The sequence below is a fragment of the Buteo buteo genome, chromosome 7, assembly GCF_964188355.1.
Source record: "Buteo buteo chromosome 7, bButBut1.hap1.1, whole genome shotgun sequence".
Classification (NCBI taxonomy): domain Eukaryota; kingdom Metazoa; phylum Chordata; class Aves; order Accipitriformes; family Accipitridae; genus Buteo; species Buteo buteo.
Genome location: NC_134177.1, coordinates 18193837 through 18217217, shown reverse-complemented (window position 1 = coordinate 18217217; position 23381 = coordinate 18193837). Strand labels below are relative to the sequence as shown.

The 23381-nt window shown below is 35.8% G+C and overlaps 1 protein-coding gene across 2 annotated transcripts in view; it reads left to right on the top strand.

Annotated features, from left to right (window-relative positions):
- Nucleotides 1-23381, top strand: part of ATP1B3 (ATPase Na+/K+ transporting subunit beta 3) — a 26624-nt gene extending 3243 nt beyond the window's left edge. The window contains exons 2-8 of one of the 2 annotated variants that reach the window (XM_075031769.1): nt 5572-5700; nt 10332-10439; nt 11990-12177; nt 12920-12970; nt 14321-14374; nt 18745-18831; nt 22254-23381. In XM_075031769.1, the coding sequence (XP_074887870.1) occupies nt 5572-5700; nt 10332-10439; nt 11990-12177; nt 12920-12970; nt 14321-14374; nt 18745-18831; nt 22254-22424 (788 nt within the window). In that variant the 3' untranslated portion in view covers nt 22425-23381. The remainder of the gene's footprint in view (nt 1-5571; nt 5701-10331; nt 10440-11989; nt 12178-12919; nt 12971-14320; nt 14375-18744; nt 18832-22253) is intronic. The other variant, XM_075031770.1, reaches the window with a different exon arrangement.

Below are 23381 nucleotides of genomic sequence, written 5' to 3'. Positions count from 1 at the left end.
AATATAGAGTCTAGCAATACCTCATTTACGGTCACGTTAGATGTCATGCCAAGCCTATTTAAGCCTTTCTGTAAAGCTAGTTATGTCAGGGTGTTCAAGGTAGAGGTGGGGTTTTCTTAAAGTACATAGAAATTTGGACCTACTGAATATTATTTTAAATGCTTATTTGTATCCTTCATTGCATAAATAAGTGCTTGAAATAAAAAAAAAAAACAAAACCCCACAAAAAATCCCACCAACAAAACCCAACACCTTATTTTTAGGAAGGCTTTCCACCATGTCAATGGATATACAGTCTTGTCGGTCACCATAACAAAAGATCCAGTTTTGCTTCTGTTTAGTCTTCACTGAATTCTTGCTGGGGTATACAGTGCTGTCAAAGTTTTAACTGCTTTTCTGACTTGATTATTCTGTGTTCTTTATCAGCGTTTTGAGCAGGATTTTGTTGTGATTTAGCTTTCTTCACAGGTAGTGTAATATTAAACATTCTGGCATCACTGTCTGCCATTGCAGTAGAAGCACTTCCACATGCAAGTTGTGAATTGGAGAGACACATGCTGCTCTTTTTTTGTATTGTGGCAGATGGACAGTTAATGTAAAAAACCCTGCACAGCCAGGAATATGACTGCAGTCAAAAATCTTACTAAACTTTTCCATGATACTGCCTATTGTAAGGAATGAATATTTGAGAAATCAGTAGAATATTTTATTTTCCATGACACAGATCACTCTGAAGGCATGCCTTCTCTTGTTGCAGGTATCAGTAAGCTCTGGTGGTACAGTGAGGGTATTTTGGGGGGGGTTGGGCTTTTTTGTGTTGTAAATGGTTAATCATGACATTAAGTGCTGGCTTTTGTGATTCTTTGCAAGTGTTGCATGTGACAATTTTTATTGTCTCCTGAAGTGTTTAGCCATGTTATATGTGGAGCCCTGGCTTACTGTGAAATAAATAGTAGTAACACAGGACCAAGGTTTTATTTCTTCCTGAAGTCTTCCTTCCCTCTTTCTTCCTCTCCTTCCCCAAAATTTGGAAAACAGTAATTCTTAAGTGTTTAGGGAATAAAGTTGAAACATGATTAGTGCTTATCTAGTATGTATAGTTATGTTAGTTTAAGGCAAAGAAATCCATCTGCAGGTGGACCAAAAATCCTTCTTGATGTTCCTGGCATTGGTGGTGGTCACTACTAATATTACTTCAGTATTTAAATCCCACTTGTTAAAGATACTGAAGAATGATCATGCAGGTGATAGGATCAATGCAGCATGGAATCCAACAAACCATAAAGACAGCATTTTGTTTTCATTGTTGCAGATGATGTTGAGTAAATGCTTCCATGTCTGTTGTGAGAGTGTTTATATTGATACCTGTATATATCTGCCGATGTATTACATACAGGTAGATCTGCCAATCTGATTTATGCCAGATTGACATGCTTTTAATCACTTCTGCCATGTAAAGTTTGGAAAGCTTGTATTCATCATGGTAACGATGGTCAGGTACATGATATTTTGCATTCACCAGAGTCAGAAATTTTGGTTCTGATCACAGAGAAGTGTTTTGATCCCTGCAAATGAACTCCAATTAATGATGGCACCAACATGTTGGTTCAGAAATAGTAGGTTTCCAGATTTGACTGTGGCTTATCCATGTGGTTAAGATATGAAAGGGTTTTGGTACTGTGATGCACTGCAAAAAAGAAAAACAAAACAAAACAAAAAAAACAACTAGGTAAATTGTAATGCAGAATTTTGGTTTTGATAGTTTTCCTTGTGTGATAGTTTTAGCGTCAAAGACCGAGAGACTCAAAGGGTTTGGTGTAGCAAGATGTTCTGCAACGTTTGAAGTGAGTTTCATTTTAGATGTGGTAGCTGTATTTTCCTTGGAGTAAATGTGGAGGATAGCTTTCCACTGTTACTTGGGTACATCTTGTTTCCTGACAAGAAATCCAGTGTTATGTGAAATTATTTTGGCAGAGCTTCTTGACAGGTTATGGCTTGTTCACTGTGATTAGCTTAGGATAATTAATACTAACAGGCTCACAAAGAGCAGCTTACTCAGTTTTGGGCTGTTGGAAGTTGCAGAGGGGTTTTTTGTTGTTTGTTTTTTCCCTCTTTTTAATGTGGCAAAGTAGCATAAATGGGGCAGCTTAGTCTAATGTTTGGTGTTCTGCAGTGCATTTACAGGCTATAGTAATAAAAATAATCTCTGTGTGTGTGCACGCATGCGCACTTTGCTGGACTGGGGAGGTTAGTGGAGTTTCAGGGCTGTGAATAGAAAGTCTTTCTAGCCTTGTTACTGCTGCAGCCCCGGTGGATGTGATGTTGCTGGGAGGGACAAGGACGCCGTAAGCAACTGTTCACACTGCAGTCTCCACTGCGGAGTCGACTGCTGGGTTTTCGACGTTGGGGTCCCTCTCGTTCTCCCCACTGTTGGCATTCCCTCTGTGGGCCTGAGGACTCCCCAGGGACTGCCTACACTAGCAGTTCTGCTCTGCTGCAGCTCTTGGCAGAGGAGGGGGACCCCAGCAGCCCCCGTCCCTGCTGGAGTGGAGAGGCTGTGTAAGTGGGTAGGCACCATTGGCTCGACTGAGGGAGCAAAGGAAGAGAGCTGCAGCAGGCTTGGATCAGCAATTCAGGGTGCTTCAAAATGAGGCCCAAGGCCAGTATTGCAGATGTTACAGTAGTATTGGCCCAAAGCAGTACTAAGTGCTGTGTCTGCTTAGAAGTACACCACCATGGTGCTGTTATGCCCATCAGTAATAAACAAGTGGGCAGGGATTTTTTTGTTTTTGTTTTTTATCTGGTGAAGTTATGTGTCATCTTTTGGAAATTAAAATACAAATGTATTCTGAAACAGCTCAATGAAAAAAGATTTCCCTGACTTTCTTGCTTTTATGTTAATTGCCACAGAAGGTGCTTGTCTTGTCTTAAATGTCAAACTTTTTTTCTGTTCCATTGGAACTGATTGATGAATGTCTTGCTCACTTGATGGAAAAAGTACTTTTTAGACAGCTTGACGAATGTGTATTCAATAATTGTTTAAATTGTAGGGATCAAAATGAGAGCTGACCAAAGGTTTTGTAAGGGAGTTTTTTTGTTTGGTTGGTTTTGTGATACGCAAAATACATTGGGTATTAATCAGAAGTTCATTGTTCTGTTTTGGATCCAGTTAAAGTAATTGTAAGCTTATAGGTAAAGCAAATTGCTGGTGTGCCAAATACAGATGCAACTTCTGTAATGGCTTTTGTTGATTAGGATTTCTACTACTTGTTTTTATGTGCTCTTTTCAGCTTCTAAATAGCCTTAGAAACAGTTTATAATACATATCTAGCTGTCTTGTTCATTATAGAGTAAGCCTGTTCTTGTGTTCACATACTTTGCTACTTAATGTCTAATCACTGCGTTGTATCTTACATCTCAGTGGTTCCCAAATGTATTTTAAGGAGCTGATCACTTTCTGATTATTGCAGATTGGTAACTTTCTCAACATATGAAATTGAAAACTAAACCCAAACCAAAATCCAGTAACATTTAGCTCGTTGCTGCAGAGAACTTATGTTATGGTAAAGATAATTTGGGAACCACCTCATTATTTTAATATATGTATACTATGGGTACTTGCAGCTTTAGCGGTCATGGTTTACTGGGGGCTGTAGTACACTAGAAAATATTTCAGTGCAAAATGTTCAGTTTCTGGGACAGGAGCCAGGGGTTAGGCTTCCTTCTGTCATCTTCCAGTGGACAGTACACATCACTGGGGTACAGTCATTTTTGCTTTTGCTTTTTCCTTTTCTATGGAAGGGTGAAAAATACTGCACTTGATTCTCTCATATAATCAAGTGTTGGTCGTAGAATGTTGCATAATGGTCTCGATGTGCTTTTCTTGACCTGAGTTATATCTCTTTGGCTTCCTGATAGCTTGACTGTTTTATAAAAATTGAATTTCCATCATTGTTCGGTTATGTTTTTGAATTAGAAAGCTTTTGAATGTGGCTCTCTGTGCAAGCATCTGAATTCCTCAATATTTGTGTAGCTCTCATTCTTTTTGACAATGTCTATGCATGTGTCCTTAAGTCTCAAGTGTTCAGTCTTAAAACAGAATCACACACTCTTTTTTTTTTTTTTAGGTTAGTATTGTATACTTGATTAATAAAACAATTTCTGTTGAATCTTAAATGTTTTTTAGTAAGTCTTCCATCCATATAGTATATATGCTTCATCTTCAGTTGGGAACTGTCTCCAGGTAAACGTAAATTTTAAAAGGTAATCTAATAGTAATCAATCATCAGTACATACTCTCAGAACTTCTGAAAACAAAACCAAGGAAGTGTAGCAAACAGTATGCTGTTATTTCTTTAATGAGATACACTAACACAGGTCTATCAGCGTCAAAAACCAAATAGTGCAAGAATACAAAACCTTGTTTGAAAACTTATTTACTAAAACAATTGAGCTGTCCCAAATTTTGAAAGGCTTTTGAATGAGGGCTATGCATCATAACTCTGAAAAAAAGGGCAGAAAGTTCTTCGAAAATCTCTGCAGGTGATCTGAGTCCATATCATCTCTAAAGTAAGATTTTAACTTTGGCCTGTCCATTACCAACAGCAAACAACGGATCTGTGTATCCAGAGTGCATGCATAATAAAAAATGGGGGTGGGGTGGAAGAACAGGGGAAAAAATAAACACACTTCATCACAGTAAGTTTTCAAGCTGTTTTCCTAAGTAGTGTTCTCACTTAGCGATTTGTTGCAGCTAAGTGATGGAGAGGTACAGCATCGTAAGAGGCTGTTTCCTTGAGGCTGTTTCCTCGAGGCTGTTTCATCAGGTTTTGAGTTCTTCTTTAAGCAACTGTCAAGTTGAAGCTAGAAACGTGTGTAATTGGTGAATTCCAGGAACATTGCTGGGTCCCGGAGGTAGATTGATAAAGCAGGTGGATGTGTTAGGCAAAGACTTGTGGTAAGTCTGAATAGAAGGCTTGGTTTGTTTTCCAAAATATGCAGCAGGAAGCATTTTCACCTTGAGTAGTCTCTTGTAACAGGACGTACGTGTGAATGAATTCTCTGTGTGGAGGTCTCTCAAATATCAACTATGTTATTAAAGCACCAATTGCTCCCTACCTGTTCTGGATCCAGTGTAATAATTTTATCTTTTCACTCAGTTCTTTCGTCCTTCCTGTGACCCCTTTCTTTCCAGATACAAAACTGTATTTCCCTTAAACAAGTGAAACTATTTTTTTTAAATGGACTGTTTAGTCATCTTTGCCAGCTTTCCTATGTAGCCCAAAGAGTGGTTTTTAATGCTTCTCTCCTAAAAATAGAGATGCCAAAATGTCCTGTAAATTTGAAGAGCCAGAAAGTATGAAGAAAATGTTTTTGCAGGCAGTATTGTGCACTGTGCAATACATATGTATTGCTAGAGGCATATTGATTTATAACTACAATTAGGAGTGGCAAGGGATTAGGGGAGAACAAAAAACCAAACATCTTATTGCTTATTTCCCATTTTGATTTTCAAAATAGGTAGTGGAATTAGCTGAAACTAAATTAGTAATTTTAGCTTTTTCTTTACAGGTTTGATCTTACTATTCTATCTGGTATTTTACGGCTTCCTAGCAGCACTCTTCACATTCACAATGTGGGTTATGCTTCAAACACTGAGCAGTGATATTCCAAAATATCGTGACCGGATTTCTAGTCCAGGTAACAGTGTATTTATTTTTTCATAAACCTCTGTCTGATTTAACAGTACGTTTCATTTGAGAGTTTGTTTGAACTATGAACTGTCTGTGGGAAACTGTGGTTGTTATTGAAGTACTTTCAAGGTTTCAAAGGTAAAACTTGGTGTGAGGCAAGTTATATATGTTTATAGCATAAATTCAGTTAGTAGCTTTTTGTATGTATGTACTAACTTTTGCTGTTGTTTCTCCAAGTTCTTTTCAGTTGAATTTGTCATGTATGTAGACTGCAATTTTACCTGCACAACCACACAATGTGCTGTTGTAGAAGTGGGATTATCTTTTAACCAGATTGCTTTAAAGATACTGTAAAACAGTTCTCTCAGATCAGATGGAAGGCTGCCTGTGATTAGTAGTTGATACTTTGGAGAAAATACAGGAAGGCTGTACTGTGGAGGTGATCTGCTCAAGAATGTGTAAGGACTATGATACGAAGGCATTTCCAGAGTGTTCATTATAGTATTAGATAGCTTTCAACTGACATGGAATATCTGTGGATTCCAGGGGTTGTTGACCTATTATGTAAATATTCACTGAAGAGAGAGTGTCCTGCTTTATGAAAAAGCTAAGTCCATGTAACATGTAGCTGCCACTAAAAGTGGTGTCCTGCTTCCTGGAAGTATTGCTTCCTTTGTGTATATGCCCATCCACTCCTACGGTTGGCTGGTTCAAGGAGCTATATGTGACAGAACCGCTGTCCTGCACAAATAAAAATTAATAATAGTTTTTTTGTTTTGTTTTTTAAATTTTTTCCTTCTTTTTTTTTACTTTTTAAATTTTATTTTAAAGGTTGGTTTAAATATTTCACAAAAATCTGTCATTATAGGCTCTATTTCGGTGTATCTCCATATTGGAAAAAAATAAAGTATTTTCACTCGGAAGGATTTAAAAGATGCTTTTGCATACTTTAACTACACCAAAGAGATTAGTGTTTTCTAGTTACTGCTTCTGGAGAATGTCTAAGTATTTGATTTGTATGTGCAACTTAAATGATTGGGCCACCTGAAAATTTGATAAGATATCTCAAATTTTATAATAACTTGGCTTAGGGACCCAATTAGTGTTTAAAACACAGCAAAACTAAATGGCTGTGCAATATTAATATTTTGGTGGAAGTTAGACTTTTTTTTAAAAATACTTTTTCCTTTTTTTGAACTCTAAATTCTTAAAATTAACCGGCATCTTGCAGCTGCATCAACACTTAAGATGGTATAGTAATCTTTGTGTGAGCAAGTTGCAGTTGGGCCAACATGATAAATGTCTCTGGATTCTGAGCAGAATTTGTTTTGATGCAGTGTTCAGGCCTTCTTTAACAAGTGTCCTCCTCTTACAAGGGATTCTTGAGGATTTGTGCTGGTTTTTTTTCAAGCTAAGAATGGGTGAAAGGCTGGAAGAAATAATAATAATAATAATAATAATAATAATAATAATAATAATAATAATACCTGCTTAGTTTTTAAAAAAAAGAAGGTGGCTTAGTTGACCATTTCTCCCCATTTCCTTTGTGGTAGTCAGAACCTTGGTAGTGGATGGAGTTATGGGTAGCTGTGACTTAATATTAGACTTGAGTGACATTTTTTCTCTTGTGCCTCTCGCAGTGCAGGATATTAATTTTCCTTTGTTTTGAAATAAGTCATAAGGGATGTTTGTTTTAAAAAGTATGTATGCCACGATTAGTTTTTAATTTAAGAGTTCCTATAACATTTCTGAATTAATTTTTTTTATTAACAATGTCTTTAATTACTCATACATGAAAGTTAATAAAATTGCTAATTTCTGTTTTAATGTTTTTCTTTAACTCTGTCATTTTTCACTTGCAGTGAAACATGTCATGTTCCTGGCTGTAAAACTTTAAATTATAAAAAAAACTCTACACACAAAACCTGGATGGCGTAGGTCAAAGGTTTTACTCTTGTGTTACACATACTTGGAAATCTCACAGTTGATTTATTTTGTAATTGATATTTGACTTGCATTGTACACTGGGTTATAATAGTATTGATCAAATCCAGATGATTCAAAAACCTTTTTTTTAAAATCCCTCTTGGAATTGTAGGATAATGTAATCTCTGTTACAATCCTAGATATGATCCTGTGTTGAAGCTGCTAATTCTGTTCCTCTGGAAGAGCCCAAATCCTGCATCTCTCACAGTCTATGCATCAGTCCTTCAGATAGCTTTTTCTGTAGAATTTACACCATAGTCTCTAGGAAGACTGTGATCCACTGGAATTGGAGCAGTCCCTTCCTCTTAGGATGTTTTTGAAGTTCCCCTGAAGCAATAAGTCTCTTCAAATTATTGTTTCATTCATTGATGACTAGTTTAGTTTATCATATTCGCTTTGAAAACCAGCATCTTAAGTCCTTCATTTACAGTATAATTTTATAGATAATAACAATCTCTTCTACCCCCAAACCCCTTAGTGTGTAAAACCGCTTCAGTGATTTTTCAGCCCTGTTACTAATTGGCTTGTATTTTGTTGAATCCCAGTTCAGTGTGGAGGCCAGACGATGACTGTAATAGTGCAAAGTAATTTGCAGTCAAAAATGGTATTTGTAGTTTTATATGGACTGTCAGTCATTAAGGCATTTAGTTGTGGCTTGCCTGGAAATAATTTACCTGCTGCTAATGCAGAAAGAAGGACTTATGATTTATTGGAAATCCTACAAAAAAGGTAGAGTAAAAAAGCATTACATTTTATCTGGGTTTTTTTTAGAATCTAAAAGATGTTTGTCTGTGATAAATTTCTGGTATATACCTTTATTTTTTCCCAATTTAAAGTATTTGTAATAATTTCTACCTTCGGGTGAGAAGCTTGGTCATTTCTATAGGTGAATCCTTAATAGACCTGGACTGCTTGATTGCACTTTCTATATGCTTTCCAAAAGCTTACTGTGATTGATTAACTACAGTAATGTACTAAGAATCCAACATTAAGACAACTTATCTGACTTTATCTTCCCACTGTAGTCTTACCTTCTTAAATGTTTTTTTTGTATAAAGAAGGCGTGACTTCATTTTTATTTTTTAGTTTTGGGAGATGAGTTTTGTTTTCTGCCTTAAATTTTATTCATTTGGGAATTTAGTTTTAATTGTTTTTGCCAGAGGGTAGGAAACTACATGGCATCCTAAGCTGATACAATTAGTTGGCACTATGATTGCAACTTCTTCCCTTATGCCAAATTTGATGTTGATCAAACCATTTTAATATTCTAACTTAGAAGAAAACTAATCTGATAAAAAAATAGGCTGAGGGTCTGTTGTTTGGTTTTTTTCCTTTTGTGAAACGGCAATGTCAGTTCTCAGCTATACTTGAAGAGACAGATGCATGGACACTCATCTATTAATCACAACTGCAGGGTTTTTATCCGGTCTAATTATTTATATTAAATAAGAGTTGCCTTAAGGTAGTGTGAATAAAGCAGTCAATCATACACCCTTTTTTGAACAGATTTAATCTCTCCTGCAATGTCTGGTGGTGTAGTGCTATTTTGTCTGCTGCTGAAGCTGTGATGAATAATAGTAGCGTTAGGTATCTGTGTTAGTGACAACTCCTGATGGTTGGCTGTGTGTATCAGCAGAGTGTGCCTTTTGCTTTCACCTGCTACAAAAAAATCCCTAAGGTTTAACTCTGTACCTTTCTTTGCCCATATCCTGTGAAGAAGGACAGTTTACCTCTATCAAGGGCCCAAACTCCATGTCAGTGCGTGCCTTTTTAATCCTTCAACACAAAGCTGGACTTCAGCATTCGGTAATCTGTGTGCTTGTTTCTCCTGCTGGTCGTGGCTCCCTGGCTGTAGATTGTTCCTGTTCCAGTACCCTCAGCCAGCAGCTGAATGAAGCCAGCAGTGGGCCCCCACTGGACTGCAGCAGCCGGGGGATCCCTGACTGCTGCAGTGCCCGGTGCTAGCAGCCTGGGAGGCAGCTCAAGAGCGTTCGTAGATACCACAGCCCTTTCAAATGACAGGCGTGCAGTGGTTTAAAGTTTCTTGTATTCTCTATGAGACAGATGACATCTGAACTTCCTGTTTGAGGAGAAGGAGGAAAAGACTAACTAACTTGGCTTGTCTGTTTTGATTGAGAAATCTTTCAAGCCATCTTTATGCATTATAAAGTTTTGAAAAATACTTTGTTTCTTGTGGGTTTCTATGAGATTAATGCAATCATAGATTCGCTCTATTGCCTGAAGCTTTGAAGCATAGCTTTAACTGGAGGTTTTCTGGGTGTGGTTTGGGGTATTTTTTTCAATTATTTTTTAAGTTTGATTTGCTGAATATGGGAAGTGGGAAGCGAATCAGTAAAATTCTTTGATTGAAAATGATTAAGTTGCTGATTTTGCTATTCCTAATCAGTTGGGTTTGGTTTGTGAATTGCAGTTATACATTGGATTGAATTTAAGTATTAATTCACGTAACGTTGATTTTGATGACTGACTTCAAGCACAAACTACCTTCCAGTACTGTGGAATATAGGGGTAGCATTGATGTTTCTTTACAGATAGGTATTTTCCAGTTCATGGATATGATTTTTGAGTAGGTTAGAGTGGTGTAAGGAAGAGAAGTTGTTTGGTTCTTTACTTGCACTTTTTCTTTTTAAGGACTTATGATTTCACCAAAGCCAGACACTGCGTTGGAATTTTACTTTAACAAGAGTGACGCGCAGTCATACGCAGAATATGTTTCTACACTTAGAAAATTCCTTGAATGTAAGTAAGTTACTTACAACTGCCCAAGTAATTCCAGAGTCTTAATGCCAAGTACATTAGTTTCCTTTTTTGCTTGTAGTTGCCAATTGCTGATGCAAGTTCAGGCTTACTCTAGACATGTATGTTATTAAAGTATATACTTTACAGAAAAAGGTAAGTAGCAATACTTGTATTGGACAGGGAGCCTGAGCATGAGGAATAGTGGAGTACATAATGGAGAGTTTTGGGTCCTCCTTCAGTGTTTTGGTGACATGGTTGTTTAAATACTACAAGATGTAGAAATTACGTATGCCAAAAGAGTTCATTGTAAAATGACCTAGGTCATGTATTTGGAGGCAAAGTTTATCAAGACTTAACTGATCAGTCTTTCATCTAAATGGCTTGGTAACTGAGTAAGAATTCTTTAGTCTTAAGAACTTGAGTGTTTGCCTGTTTAAAAAATGAGGCACACAAAGATTAAATTAATTGCAATTTATTAATTTTCACCCTGATACACAGTATTTATGGGCAGAAATATTAAAACATTGAATTTAGAACATGGAGAAAAGGTAACACAGGACCAGACTGAAGGATGGCAAAATCACTAGTTTGTCATACATTATTTTATAAATGTGCCTGTATGTACACTTACTGTAGTAATACAGAAATCAATTTAAAATATTAGTAAGTTTAACCCCTCAAAAGTTGTATGTCAGAATTGAAGAGGTGCTGTAAAATCTCACCTGTGTGCATGAGTTGCTTTGTTAGCTACACAAGCTATACTTGAATCTATCTGGATTTGTAGTTTTGCTGCCTACTATCAGCTGCTGTGAGTAGGCTTTTCTTTCAGAGCTCTACCAAGGGTTCCTGGGAGGAATGCTGCATTTCATGATTACCTGCCTCTCCTGCATTTCAGTGGGTTTTGGACTTTTGCATTGAGGATGAACTTTCCCTTTTTCCATTTTACATTGTTTATGCATAGCTGGGGGTGGGGTGTAAGGGAGGGGAACAAAACCACAAAACATGTTAAATGTGAATAGATGAGCATCTTTTGACAGTGTGATTTGTGTAATTGTGAAACACAAGAAAGTGAGAAACAACTTGGGATGTTAGTATAACATCAGTTATACTACCTGATGTTAATGTAGAGGCAATTTAGTATTAGTCATTGAAATACTTGAAGTTTTCCTGTGTGTTTATAAAAGAAACATGTGCAAAGAGAAAACTGGTTTAGTTTCCAGGTAGAAACTTGACTGTTTATATTTTAACACATTATTATTTTAGAATTAGTTTAGGTACAGAAATTAATGAACTTGTGGTTATTGATACAATTCAAAAAGCAGGACAGCATTTTTTCTTTTGTAATGCTCAAGTACAGTGCCACTTCTTGATACACTTTGAAAAAGTGTTTGTTAAGATGGATATAAGAGACATAGTGCTCTGAAAATAGTCCTTTGTGAAAACTCCTAAACAAGTAACAACTATAAATTAGATGTTTATGTAGGATTCTGCATTTTTTGGCTACTTGTATACTTTACACCACTGATTTATAAGCTATTTCTGTTTCATAGCATATGATGATTCAAAGCAATCCCAAAACATAAACTGTACACCAGGAAGGATTTTTGATCAGAATGATGTTGCTGTTAAAAAGGCCTGTCGATTTAACCTCTCTGAGCTTGGACAATGCTCTGGAAAGGAAGATAAGACCTTTGGCTATTCTAAAGGAACTCCCTGCGTGCTTGTGAAAATGAACAGAGTAAGTGCCTACTTATTTTTTAATTCTTAGTATAAGTGCTCCCAACTACCACTGTATGAAAGATGACTGTAGAAAAGGATGGAAATATGTGTCCAGTTTGCTTCTCAAGATACTTGCATTTCTGGAACAGTGTAATTTACTGAAATGTCTAGCAATTCATGTGTTTTAGAGAGTAAAATAGTGTGAGCTTTTTGAGCATTCTAATACTTACAAGTATTGGCTTTGATTACTTGCATCAAAATATCTGAAACCCTTGTTTTAAGAAGTACAGTGCTCTTTGTTTTTGCTTACTGTTCTATGTAACAGATTGTAAACCACTGTGCAGGTAAAGTGTGTTTTACTGCATGTCTGAGTTCTAGAAATGTAATTCAAATGTAATGTATTCTGTAACTCACGAACTATGTGAGGTGATGAAAACTTCACTGGGTGAATAAGTATTTGACTTTTCTGTATGCTATACATTACTTGAACTGCTGACTGGTTTGAGCCATTAATGTTGCATGCTGAATGTAAAATAAGAAAATTGTCCTTTCTGTGGCCACTGTAACTATTTGAGCTTTAACTTAACAATGCTTTAAATCTTAGTCCTAGTCTAAAATTGTGCTTCATCTAAAAATGCCACTAGATGGGTTTGCTCCCTGTATGAACTCTGTCATATTAGGTGGGGGAAAAGTTCAAATTCAATCTGTAGAACTGGAAAGGGGAAGAAAGTCTATAAATATTTTAACTTTCTCTCCATTAGATAATTGGATTAAAGCCTGAAGGAGAACCACGTATACAGTGTACCTCTAAGGTCAGTTCTGAATGTAAGAAATAAGTGTGCAGTTAATTTTCCTTGTGATTAGAATGAAACATGAAGTAATATGCTGTGTCAGAACATGTATTTCACACTCCTCCTTTATCATTAGACTTTGTACTTTTTTTTTCTCATTTTCATCTTACTGTATGTCTAGTTTAGTTTTAGTGACTTTAATTTCTTCAGTGTACTTATAAAAATACATTTTTGTTATTGTTGTTCTTTCATCTTTAGATGTGTTTGAGCTACCTGACTTGCTTTAGAGTCAAGGAAAATGCAGACATGTTATTTGTGGTCACATTTATTTATTTATTGTGAGTTGTGTTTTGTTTTCCCATTTCATAACCTATATTTTTATTTTTTCTCCATGCTGCAAGTGCACCTAAGACAATTTTATAAATGATGGGTAAGACACAGTGTGGAAACTAATATTACTGTTCAAGTAAAAGTTGCCTTCAAATCAAGTATAAACTACTTATAATAACGGCTAATCTATGCATATTTGTTGTGTTCCAATGGATTTACACAGAATGTTATATGGCAACTACAATGATTACTTTGACTTCTTCATATTTTTCCTAGACTGCTTGGGGGGGCAGTGAAAGCCTTGGTAAGTTAGTAGCTTGAGTAAGGGATGGAGTCATGGCTTTTAGCTTGAGGTAACTGATAGAAATGTAGGCTGGGAAATTTCAGCAATTAATGAGACAAATACTGTCAGTGTTCCTGCCTTCATCCTAGGTACCTGTGGTAGGCATAAATTTTAATACTTGATTTTTGTGGAGTCTTTGAAAGTTTTGCTCTCCTACGACAGTCCGTTGAAAGTGAAGGTGATTCCTTCTATTATTTGAGACTGATTTCTTTGTGTCTATTCTTAAAAAATGTTGTTTTGTTGGAGGAATTATTTATGCTTTAGAATAAAGCAATTAAGTTCCTTCTTTTACTAGTACTCTTTCTTCTTTGACTTCTCTAGTTTATCATTTTTCGTAATATAGTATCCCAAACTGGACAGAAGTTTCCCTCTAGCTGAGGTATTGTTAATGACAGAATTTTTCACTCTGTCATCACAATGGAAGTAATAATATCTCTTGAGGTTTTTTTGCCGTTTGTAATACATTGAGTCTTTATTTTAATCATTTTACTGTTTAGATCTTTCTTTTGGTTATTTCCCAGTCTGTATTTGTAGATGTGATTTCTTGAAGTTCAGAGCTTTGAATTTCATGTTGCTATTTTTGGCCTCCCTGTGTAATTTTTCTTGATCATTTTAATGGGATTGAGTTCTCTGAAGTGTTTTGAGCTACTTGTGGCTTGGTACCATCAATGAATGAACTTTCTTTTACATGTCACAAGTCCTCACTGAAAACACTGAATAAGGTCCAGGACAATCATCTCCATTTCCACCTGGTATGCTTTGTGATGTGTTGAGAACTAATGTTCAAGTGATTTATAAAATACTGATGGTAATCCTATTTTATGATGATTGTATTTCTTCAGCTTTCTTATATGGATGCTCTGTGAGACAGTGGTAAAAGCTATACTAAGCAAATCACAGACAATGCTTTTTCTTATCCTCTTAGCTGATTTCACTAGCAAAAGAATGTTTGGTAACAACTTGGTTGATCGTGGTGGGTTTTTGTGCTATCTTTTTTACCCTTTGAGATACTTACAAATAAACTGTATGTTACGGTATTTTCTTGCATCCTCTTTATTTAAGTACTGCTTTTTACTCTATCCAGTTAGAATTTCTCTGATCTACACAAGTGTAGTGTTTTTAAATTTTAAGATTATTAATCTTATTAGTTCTTTAGTGACTTCCAGGGAAAATATTTGGCAGGCTTTGCCACTTTGAATGCATCTATTTTATCCTTAATTAGCCTATTCTTGCCCTAGCTCATCATGATTTACCAGCTTAGGAAAGCTTAAGTATTGGTACAATTCAGCCTTCTCTGTGGGCAACAAAGCAGCAGCATCAACAACTTTCATTTTCTCCTTTTGTCTATGCTTCATTTTTACAGAACTTCTTTCTGTTATGCCCCTTGCTTATTGAAACTCTTAAAGGATTATGCTGTTCTTTACATCAGCTTATGAGGCCTTATTTCCAATTCCATTTTTAGTTCTTTGACTCTTCAGGATATGAATGCTGTGTAATGGTCTCTTTCTCTCCTGTAGTGGATAAGGTGAATGCTTACCTGGAAATAATATCTTGTGGGTCTTCTGGATCTTGTTCATGCAAGGATGTGAATTGTGACCCTCTGGTGTGCACACTGGAAACGTGGAGAAGGATAGCCAATAGGCTTTTGTGCATTTTGCAGACCGATTTATAATTGCATTGTGTCTGCCACTGTATTTGAATGTTCCCACAAATACTGGCTCATAACAGAAGTTGAAGTGTGGTCATTTATACTTCTGTATTGCTTCTCTTATTCAGCGTGTTTACCTAGTCTTTAAGTAATTGATGTGTTCTGTTGCAGTGTTTTGGGTTTTTGGTTGTTGGTTTGTTTGGTTTTTCTTTTTTTTCCTTCTGTGTTGCTTGTTGCTGTCAGCAAATGTGGATTAAAAGAATTCAGAGTGTACTGCAAAATGTAATCCAGGTGACACACGTTCCTGAAAATAAACCCTGCGCTACATATTAGCTTCATAGAACATGTGAGCATATTTGTGCAGTTCATAGCACAAATGCAACTTACTAGTAATTTTAAATTTTACATCAGAAATCGTTAACATCTGAGTGACAAAGATGGATTTTTGCTTAAAAGGTGATTTTACTGGGCAGAGCAGAAATCCTACTACCATGTTCTCTTCATTATAGAGCAGGCTTTTTTTTTTTTAAATATGTAGGTGTGCTGTTTACCAATTTTCTTTCCCCTTCATCTGTGTTTTTAAATATTTCTTCTTTATAGTTATACATATATTCAGAGCAATTTGGAGAAGTGTCTGCCTGGACTTAACACAATCTGACTTTTAAATGGAAAAATTTTTTACTTATTTATTTAACAAAGAGGGCAAGTTTCTGAAATACAAAATAAAGTTAACAGCTTCTGTCTGTGTATCCTGCCAGTCTTTGCCACCTGAAATGTCATTTTTTTTCACTTGGAAATGTATATTTTTCAAGCATTCTCCTGTGAGGCAATTCTTCTTTCTTCTACCTGCACTTTTCCTATGGGATTTTTTTAAAATAGAAAAATTTTAGATAAACCTGTGATTTCAGAGTCAGCACACTTGATAGTTGGGGATGCTCCCCTCTCTGTCCCCACACAGTGATAGCTGTCATCACTATAATTTCTGTAGATTAGGGAAATGAGTATTTGCAGTGTCAGACTAATTACAGCTGGTTCTTCCTTCTGCACCCTGGAGGAACTGAGCTGTTGTAGTCTTGAGGATCTCCACAAAGAAGCCAAAAAAGGATTGTGTTTCCAAGAAGTTTGAAGATCAGCATTTTAGGTCTTTAGTTTGGGGCTGGAGGTGCACAATTTCATGTGTGCTGGAACATCTTGCAGCAGTATTCTTTTGAGTGAAAACTATCTTTACTGAAAACTGGTAGATTCGATGCGTGATTTTTTTTTTTTTTTTTTTAACTACAGAAAAGAAAACTAGCCTTAATTCCAAAATATATAGATTTCTGCTGTTTAGTCTCAATCTTGACTTTGTACTCGGTATCGCTTTCTAGTTTACAAGAATGAAGAATGGCTGTATGAATGACACTACGTGCCTTTACTATTGTCGACATACTCAGCATCTGAGTTACCCTGCTTTTTGTGACAGAAATCTTAGATGTTTTACAGTTTCTACTAATGGATACTGCTCTTTGTCTTGTGCAATGATACCATTTCTTCTTCTCAAATGATTACAGACCAGTCTCGCCCAAGTTCTTGTACATTATTTTAACATCCACAAAATTATTCTTTCTAAGACACAGTCTTAATAAAGACCCAGTAAGTGAGGTGGAAGCCTATCTGTCCAGCTAAGTGGTCTGATTTTTAGATTTGCTGACTGCCTGCAACTCTTTGTGGAAATTGTAAATGGTAAGCAGAAAAAGTGACACTCACTTAATGGACTGATTTTTTGAAGCTCTTCAGCAAATGCAGCTTGTTTAGCTGTTGTGTTTGTTTTTTTAAATTGTGTAGGGTTATTGATTAGTATTAATAAATTATTAAAGAAAACCTCAAACCCCACAGCAGTTGCATGAGACAGGCAGTTGCATGTCCCAGAACCTCTCTGCTATTGCACTGATAGCCTAATGCATATATATTTATGACTGCATGCATGTGTTGTGTTTAGCTGCTCCAGAAAGCTCTACTCCTATAAATCTTTCTTATGTTATTCTGTATTCTGATTTTTTTAACTGTTAGTTCAGAAGTATATTTGAAAAATGAGTATTATCAGCTGCATGAGCTTTAAATAAAATAAAGAATAAGGGTGAAAAGCAACACATTTCTACTTAGTAATTATATTTGCTAGCTCAAGGTCCAAAATACTTAATAAACATATATTGAAGAATTGCAGTAATTTAGACTGCAGAGGAACAAGAATGAGGTCATATCCTACACAACATATTGTATGTTCTTTTGAGGAGGTGAGGAGAAGGTATTCTTGAGCTGTGGTCTATTCTTCACTATTTTTTGATGTTTGTGTTCCTCTTTTGCTTAGTTCTATTACTGCAGTTGTATTCTGAACTTGGTAGTGTTATCTTTTTAAAATTGCAGCTGTTGTATATGGTATAGAAAAAACAATGAAAGTTACTAATGCTCTTTGAACTTGTGAATTACACTGAACAAGCAGTGATGTTCTGAAGATGCATTTTGGGGGTGGTTGTTTTAGTGGCATTTCCCTTTATCATGGTAATACGTTTACCTTATTACAGAAAGTCACATTAGATGTGGGCGTTTCCTAGTGGTTTGAACTTGTGGTAGTTTGACATCCTGCCAGGATACACAATCCTGAGGAATGTTGTATATGGGGAGATGTGTCTGTGTATTGCTATACTGATAGCCTGTGTCTGGGACAGCTCAATCGTATATACATAGTTTGTATATCTTACAGATTGGGTGACTCAGAAATTAGGCAGCAACTTTGGAGGTAGCTGCTTCTTATTACAAGATTTGGGATTATAGGGGGAAGTCTAGCAATAAGGCATGCATATGTATATTGTTCCTTGAAGGTGGTAATGACACACAGAAACTCTAGTAACATCACCATTTTAAACTTGGGTTTCCTTTAGGTAGCCTGTATTCCAAGGCTAGCTGAACAAATGTTAGGAATAGTACACCATTGCAGGGAGGGGGCTATAGTTCTTTGTGAAGGGTTGTATCGTTCCAAATTTGAGAGGCTTAAAAACCTGGCTTTAAACAGAAATTAATCTTTAACTTGAACTGAAATACAGATGTGCTCTTGCTTTACCAAAACATCTTGCAGATACTTGGGATTTTAGCTTATATGTGGGCTTTTTTTGGTTGTTGTTGAATTATTCATTGCAATGAATATCCTCTCCCCCCCCCCCCCTTTTCTTTGACTCATAAGGGAAACATGAAGGCAAGCTGTCTTGACTTGATTACTAATTTAAATACTGCTGTTAATAATCCTTACTGTAGCAGATGTGTGCAGCATGTAACTGTTTGCCAAAAATAAATCTATTTTGGAAGTTATTCTAAGAGTGTAGCTCAGTTGCCTTTTTTTAGGGGTCTTGCACTTTATCATTGGGTTATAATTATAATTTTGTATTCATTTTTATGGAAGCAGGTGTTAACTTCTAATTTTTTTGCTATCTCAAATCACAGGAAGAAGGCATGGTTGAGGTAAATTATTTTCCTCCTGAAGGCTTGATTGACTTAATGTACTTTCCATACTATGGGAAAAGCTTGCATGTAAGTATACCTTAATGATGGTCTTAATTTTGTAAATGTTTTGTTTCTGTTTACATTCACAATTACTAATATAAGATTGATTCTGAAGTTTGAACTTTGTAATGAGGTACTCATAAGACATATTATGTATGTAGGAATTTCAAAGTGCTTGATGAGATTAGAGATACGCTTTAGTAGACATAAGCAAATAAACTGGGCATTGTCCTAATGAAGAAGAGGTTGTATGCTAGCAGTATTAAGGGCATCTGCTGCTTTTTGGTCACTGATACCTTTTGGAATCTTTTTAAATGCAGGGAAAGGCAGGAAAAGTAAACTGGTTCTTTGGATTACAGTACAGTTTCTAACAGTTAATCCTTGGGGTTTATGTATAGAATATTAAGTTTACAATTCATTATGGTATTGTTGGTTATATTTCTTTGTGGCTCTGCAGTCATGTTTTCTGTTTACTCTGTTTTATGAAGAAACACTTCAAGGTAGCAGATAGATTTATTTTTTTAATTATTAATATTTTATGATTTTTTAAATTTAAATTTTCTTATCTTCATTTTTCCTTGCTTGTGCCATGTATCCTCATTGTATTCTGACATAAATTTTATTTATCGAATTGAAGAATACTTAGGTTTTAAAAAACCCCAAACCTCACTACTTTATGGACACAGAATACATAGAGTTAAAACTCCAATTTCTTTTCAAACTTGAATTTAGTTATTTTTTTCTTTTCTTGCATCGACTTGTGATAACTACATACAGAAAATCCATACCTTTGTCAAGTATAAAATTATATTGCCTCTTATTGACCAACTTATTTAGTCTAATAAACATCTTCACTGTTCCCCATTGGAGATAAAAGGACTTTTTAAACATAAATCTATTAGATCCATAGTATACCACAGTGGTGGTTTGTAATTTCCCCAAAGTGATTTTTGTACTAAATTATCCCTTTATCAGTTATTTTTCCAGTGTATGCTGTACTTACTTGCAGCAGTTCACATAACCTTTGTTTATCCTCACATGGCTTTTAGTAATGAGGAAGGAGTTTGTTTTTCTTCAACATTTACCTTCATGTTACTTATGGGTAGTTCCGTGTTTTCAATTTTGTTGCCAGACTTTTTGAATTGGTAAACTATCCATTTTCTTAGACATACAAGATTAGGGAAAGACTGTCAACCTGTGCTTCCAACAGGCAGAGTCAGTGCATACTCTATCCACTTCTTGTAATGTAAGAATAGGGAAAGAGAGCACTGCTTCCCTAACAAACACAGTAGACCTTGAGATGTCAGGAGGTAGTTGGTACCAAAGATGGGATGAAGAACTTTCCTGACAAAATTCCTGTCTGGCTGCTATACTGGTGGAAAAGGAAAGATTATGAAAGGAGAGTAATGAAGTCAGGCAAAACTCAATGCTATTCCTTGCTTGACTTACGGGATTAAGAAAAAGCTTTACTTTTTTTTAATAAATGTAATTTTTGTTTGTTTTTTGGGGGGGGGAGGGAGGTTGTTTTGTTTGTTTTGTTTCAATGTCCTTTCACGTTGACATTGTATGTGGGGATAGGGGCTATGGTTTGAGGGATTCTTGTTTATGTGAGGCTCAATTCTTATAATATTAGTAAATCATGAAAAGGAAGAGGCAGTAAGAAGAGTTGTGAGAGATTGAGGTATTTGACTAGATCTCAGGAGACTGGATTGATTTCTTGGCTATAAAACAGCATTTTAATATTATATCAGTGTGGAATTGTTTAATTACTTTATTCTGTAAGGGAGGTAAGAGCATTCAACTAATCTTGCTGGTCTTGTGCTAAGGTAGGAGCCATAAAAGTGCTAATATCTACAGTTCCATGGTCCAGAATGGCTACTTGCCTTTTGCTGCTCAGCACAATAAGCCCAACTCCCTGACCTTGGGGAACATTGCCTTTTTTAGATGATGTGTAGTGCTTAATGAGGATGCTGATTCTTTTCCTTCCTCCTGCCAAATTTTATATTGAGTAAAAGTCCATTCTGTTATCATGTGTCTTCAAAGCATCATAGAAGTTTGTGTATCTATTTTGAAAAAATTTGCCAATGAGAAGACTTCTCTGAGGAAAGATGGGAATTTTATTTCTGTTTTTTAGAAAACTCAGTAACTCAAGTGTGGTATCACCCTTATAACTGGAGAATTTTGAGGGTGCTTTGCCTAGCTGCATTTCCCCCTCCCAGTTTGAAGTCTGTAGGAGCACAGGAAAATTTCTGATGTACTAAAATCACCATCCAAGGAAAGCGGTTATTTCAATCTACTTCTTACTAGTACTTCACATTAAAGATTTTAGCACATCAGCTTCCATGCCATCATTCTTTGTAAATGAGACTTCGAGTATTCTGTAGTGCTTTCTTTGGTAGAGAAGTAGGGGAGATTAGCCTAAACATAACAGAAATGTATTAAGGAGTTTAACTTAATGAGGAAAAAGAAAATCTAATGCAAAATTTATTCAATTAAAATTTAAGGCTTATATTTGTATAATACTGCAGTGTCATATGCAGTCCACTGGCTTACGTGAATTTTTGCCAAGGAAATAAATAATTTTGCTTAATCAGCAGTCAGCAGTATTGCCCTAAAAATACGTTTATATTTTTATGGAAAAACTTTATGAATAGTGGATGATATACTGCTTTAACAGTGTATAATAAATAAGCCCTTATTTAATTCATAGGCACTTTACAACAGAATTCAAGTTGTCCTAATTGAATTGGACTTGAGAAATAATATTGGGCTGAAAAAAAAATTAATTTTGCATTCATTCTCAAATTTTAATTTTTATTATGGGGAATGGAGTCAAGAATTGTAATTGTTCCACCAAATATGATTGACCGGGATACTGTCAGAATGTTCAAGGAAAGGTTTCTGTGTAAAGCTATCAATCAGATAACGCATTTTAGAATGGATTGTTGCTGAACAAGTAAATGGAATAGAGTGGAAGGGAAGCTAGTTTACTAGTATTTGTTGAATTGTGCTTTTGGCAAAAAACCACTTAAAACCGTGCTAGAAAAGTTATGTTCTATAGCAGATTAAAAAAAAAACCAAAACTCAAAACCAGCAGAAGAGACAATGGACTGGATAGGAAGGAAGACTGTAATTTCAGAGACTGTTTCAAGTAGAGGTGTCTAGAAAAACTGGACCCAATATAATAGAAAGGGGTAAAGTCATATGCCTCTTGAAGATACTGTCTGTGACTTAACTTATGTTGAATGTATTAGTTAAGAAATAGTATGAAGAATGGATACCTGACTATCTAACTTGGAAAAAAAAGTCTTACCTGAGTCAAATTGGGCTTTGAAAAGTTGGGTTCTTAATTAGCTTTTTTTCTTAACTGTTCTGATGGATTAAATGTTAATTTAAATGCTAACTTACTCTGGTATCTCAAATATTTTCCCCATCTTTCTGTTTACTAGGCTCACTATTTACAGCCTCTAGTGGCTGTTCAACTAGCAATTAACTCCAACAGTACCAAAGAAGAAATAGCAATTGAGTGTAAGATCCTGGGCTCACCTAATTTAAAAAATGAAGATGAACGTGACAAGTTTCTGGGACGAATTGCCTTCAAAGTTCAAATGACTGAATAGCTGGAGTAAAAAATTCTCCACAAAGTAAACATTGTGTTGTCTGTTTTGTATCAGCTGGACATGCCATTCTAGTATATGAGACCACCTTGGAGAATGTTAAGGTGGTTTACGGCGTTCAGGGTAGCATATTAATATGCTTCCAAATCGTATGTTTAAAATCCCTCAAAATAAATGCCTATCCTGCTTCTGCCTGCCCCATTGGAACAGTGTACAGACTATAGTTATGTCATAGGGACCTGTAAATAGCTGTTTTCAAACACATAATAATGGTGACCTTTGTCCTGTTCTAAAACGTGGTTTTATCCCCCAAGTGAGTGTCTCAAGCTTAATGTGCTGTGCTATGTAAATATTGTATTGATTTAACACTGGTTTAACTGTCATATCTCAATGCTGACACAGTTATAGGGATAAATAATAAATGGTACCTGATTGACATAGTGATTTTTTTTGTAAGAGTAAACACCTCCAACGTAAATTGTGTGTATGGGTGTGGGTGGGTAGATGGATGGATGGCTGTGTGGAGATGCCTTAAATTGTAGACTGGGTGGCATGGGAGAATTGAAATGGATTTTAAGAGTTGATATGGATTTCTGAAAGCAAGTGCTCAACTAGTACTTTCTTGTGCTTGTCACTGTGCAAGTATTGTGTACATGTAATACTTGGTATAGAGTTTGGTATTCTAGCTGAGGAATCTTTCTTCGTGTTGTTAATTGCTTGCAATATGTGGAGCACAAATAAAATCTATACAATATTTTAAAACTTCTTAGTTCAGAAATATCAATATACAGCAATTGTAATTGTTTAGGGTCCTGGTAACAGTTGTACAACAGAGCTGCTTGAAAGAAATGGCCTCACTATTGTGGGAATAGGGTTTCATTTTCCAATTAAAAAATTTCCTGAAGAACCTCTGTTTAATAAAAAAAGGATTGTCTTGATTAAACATTCCTGTTTAACTTA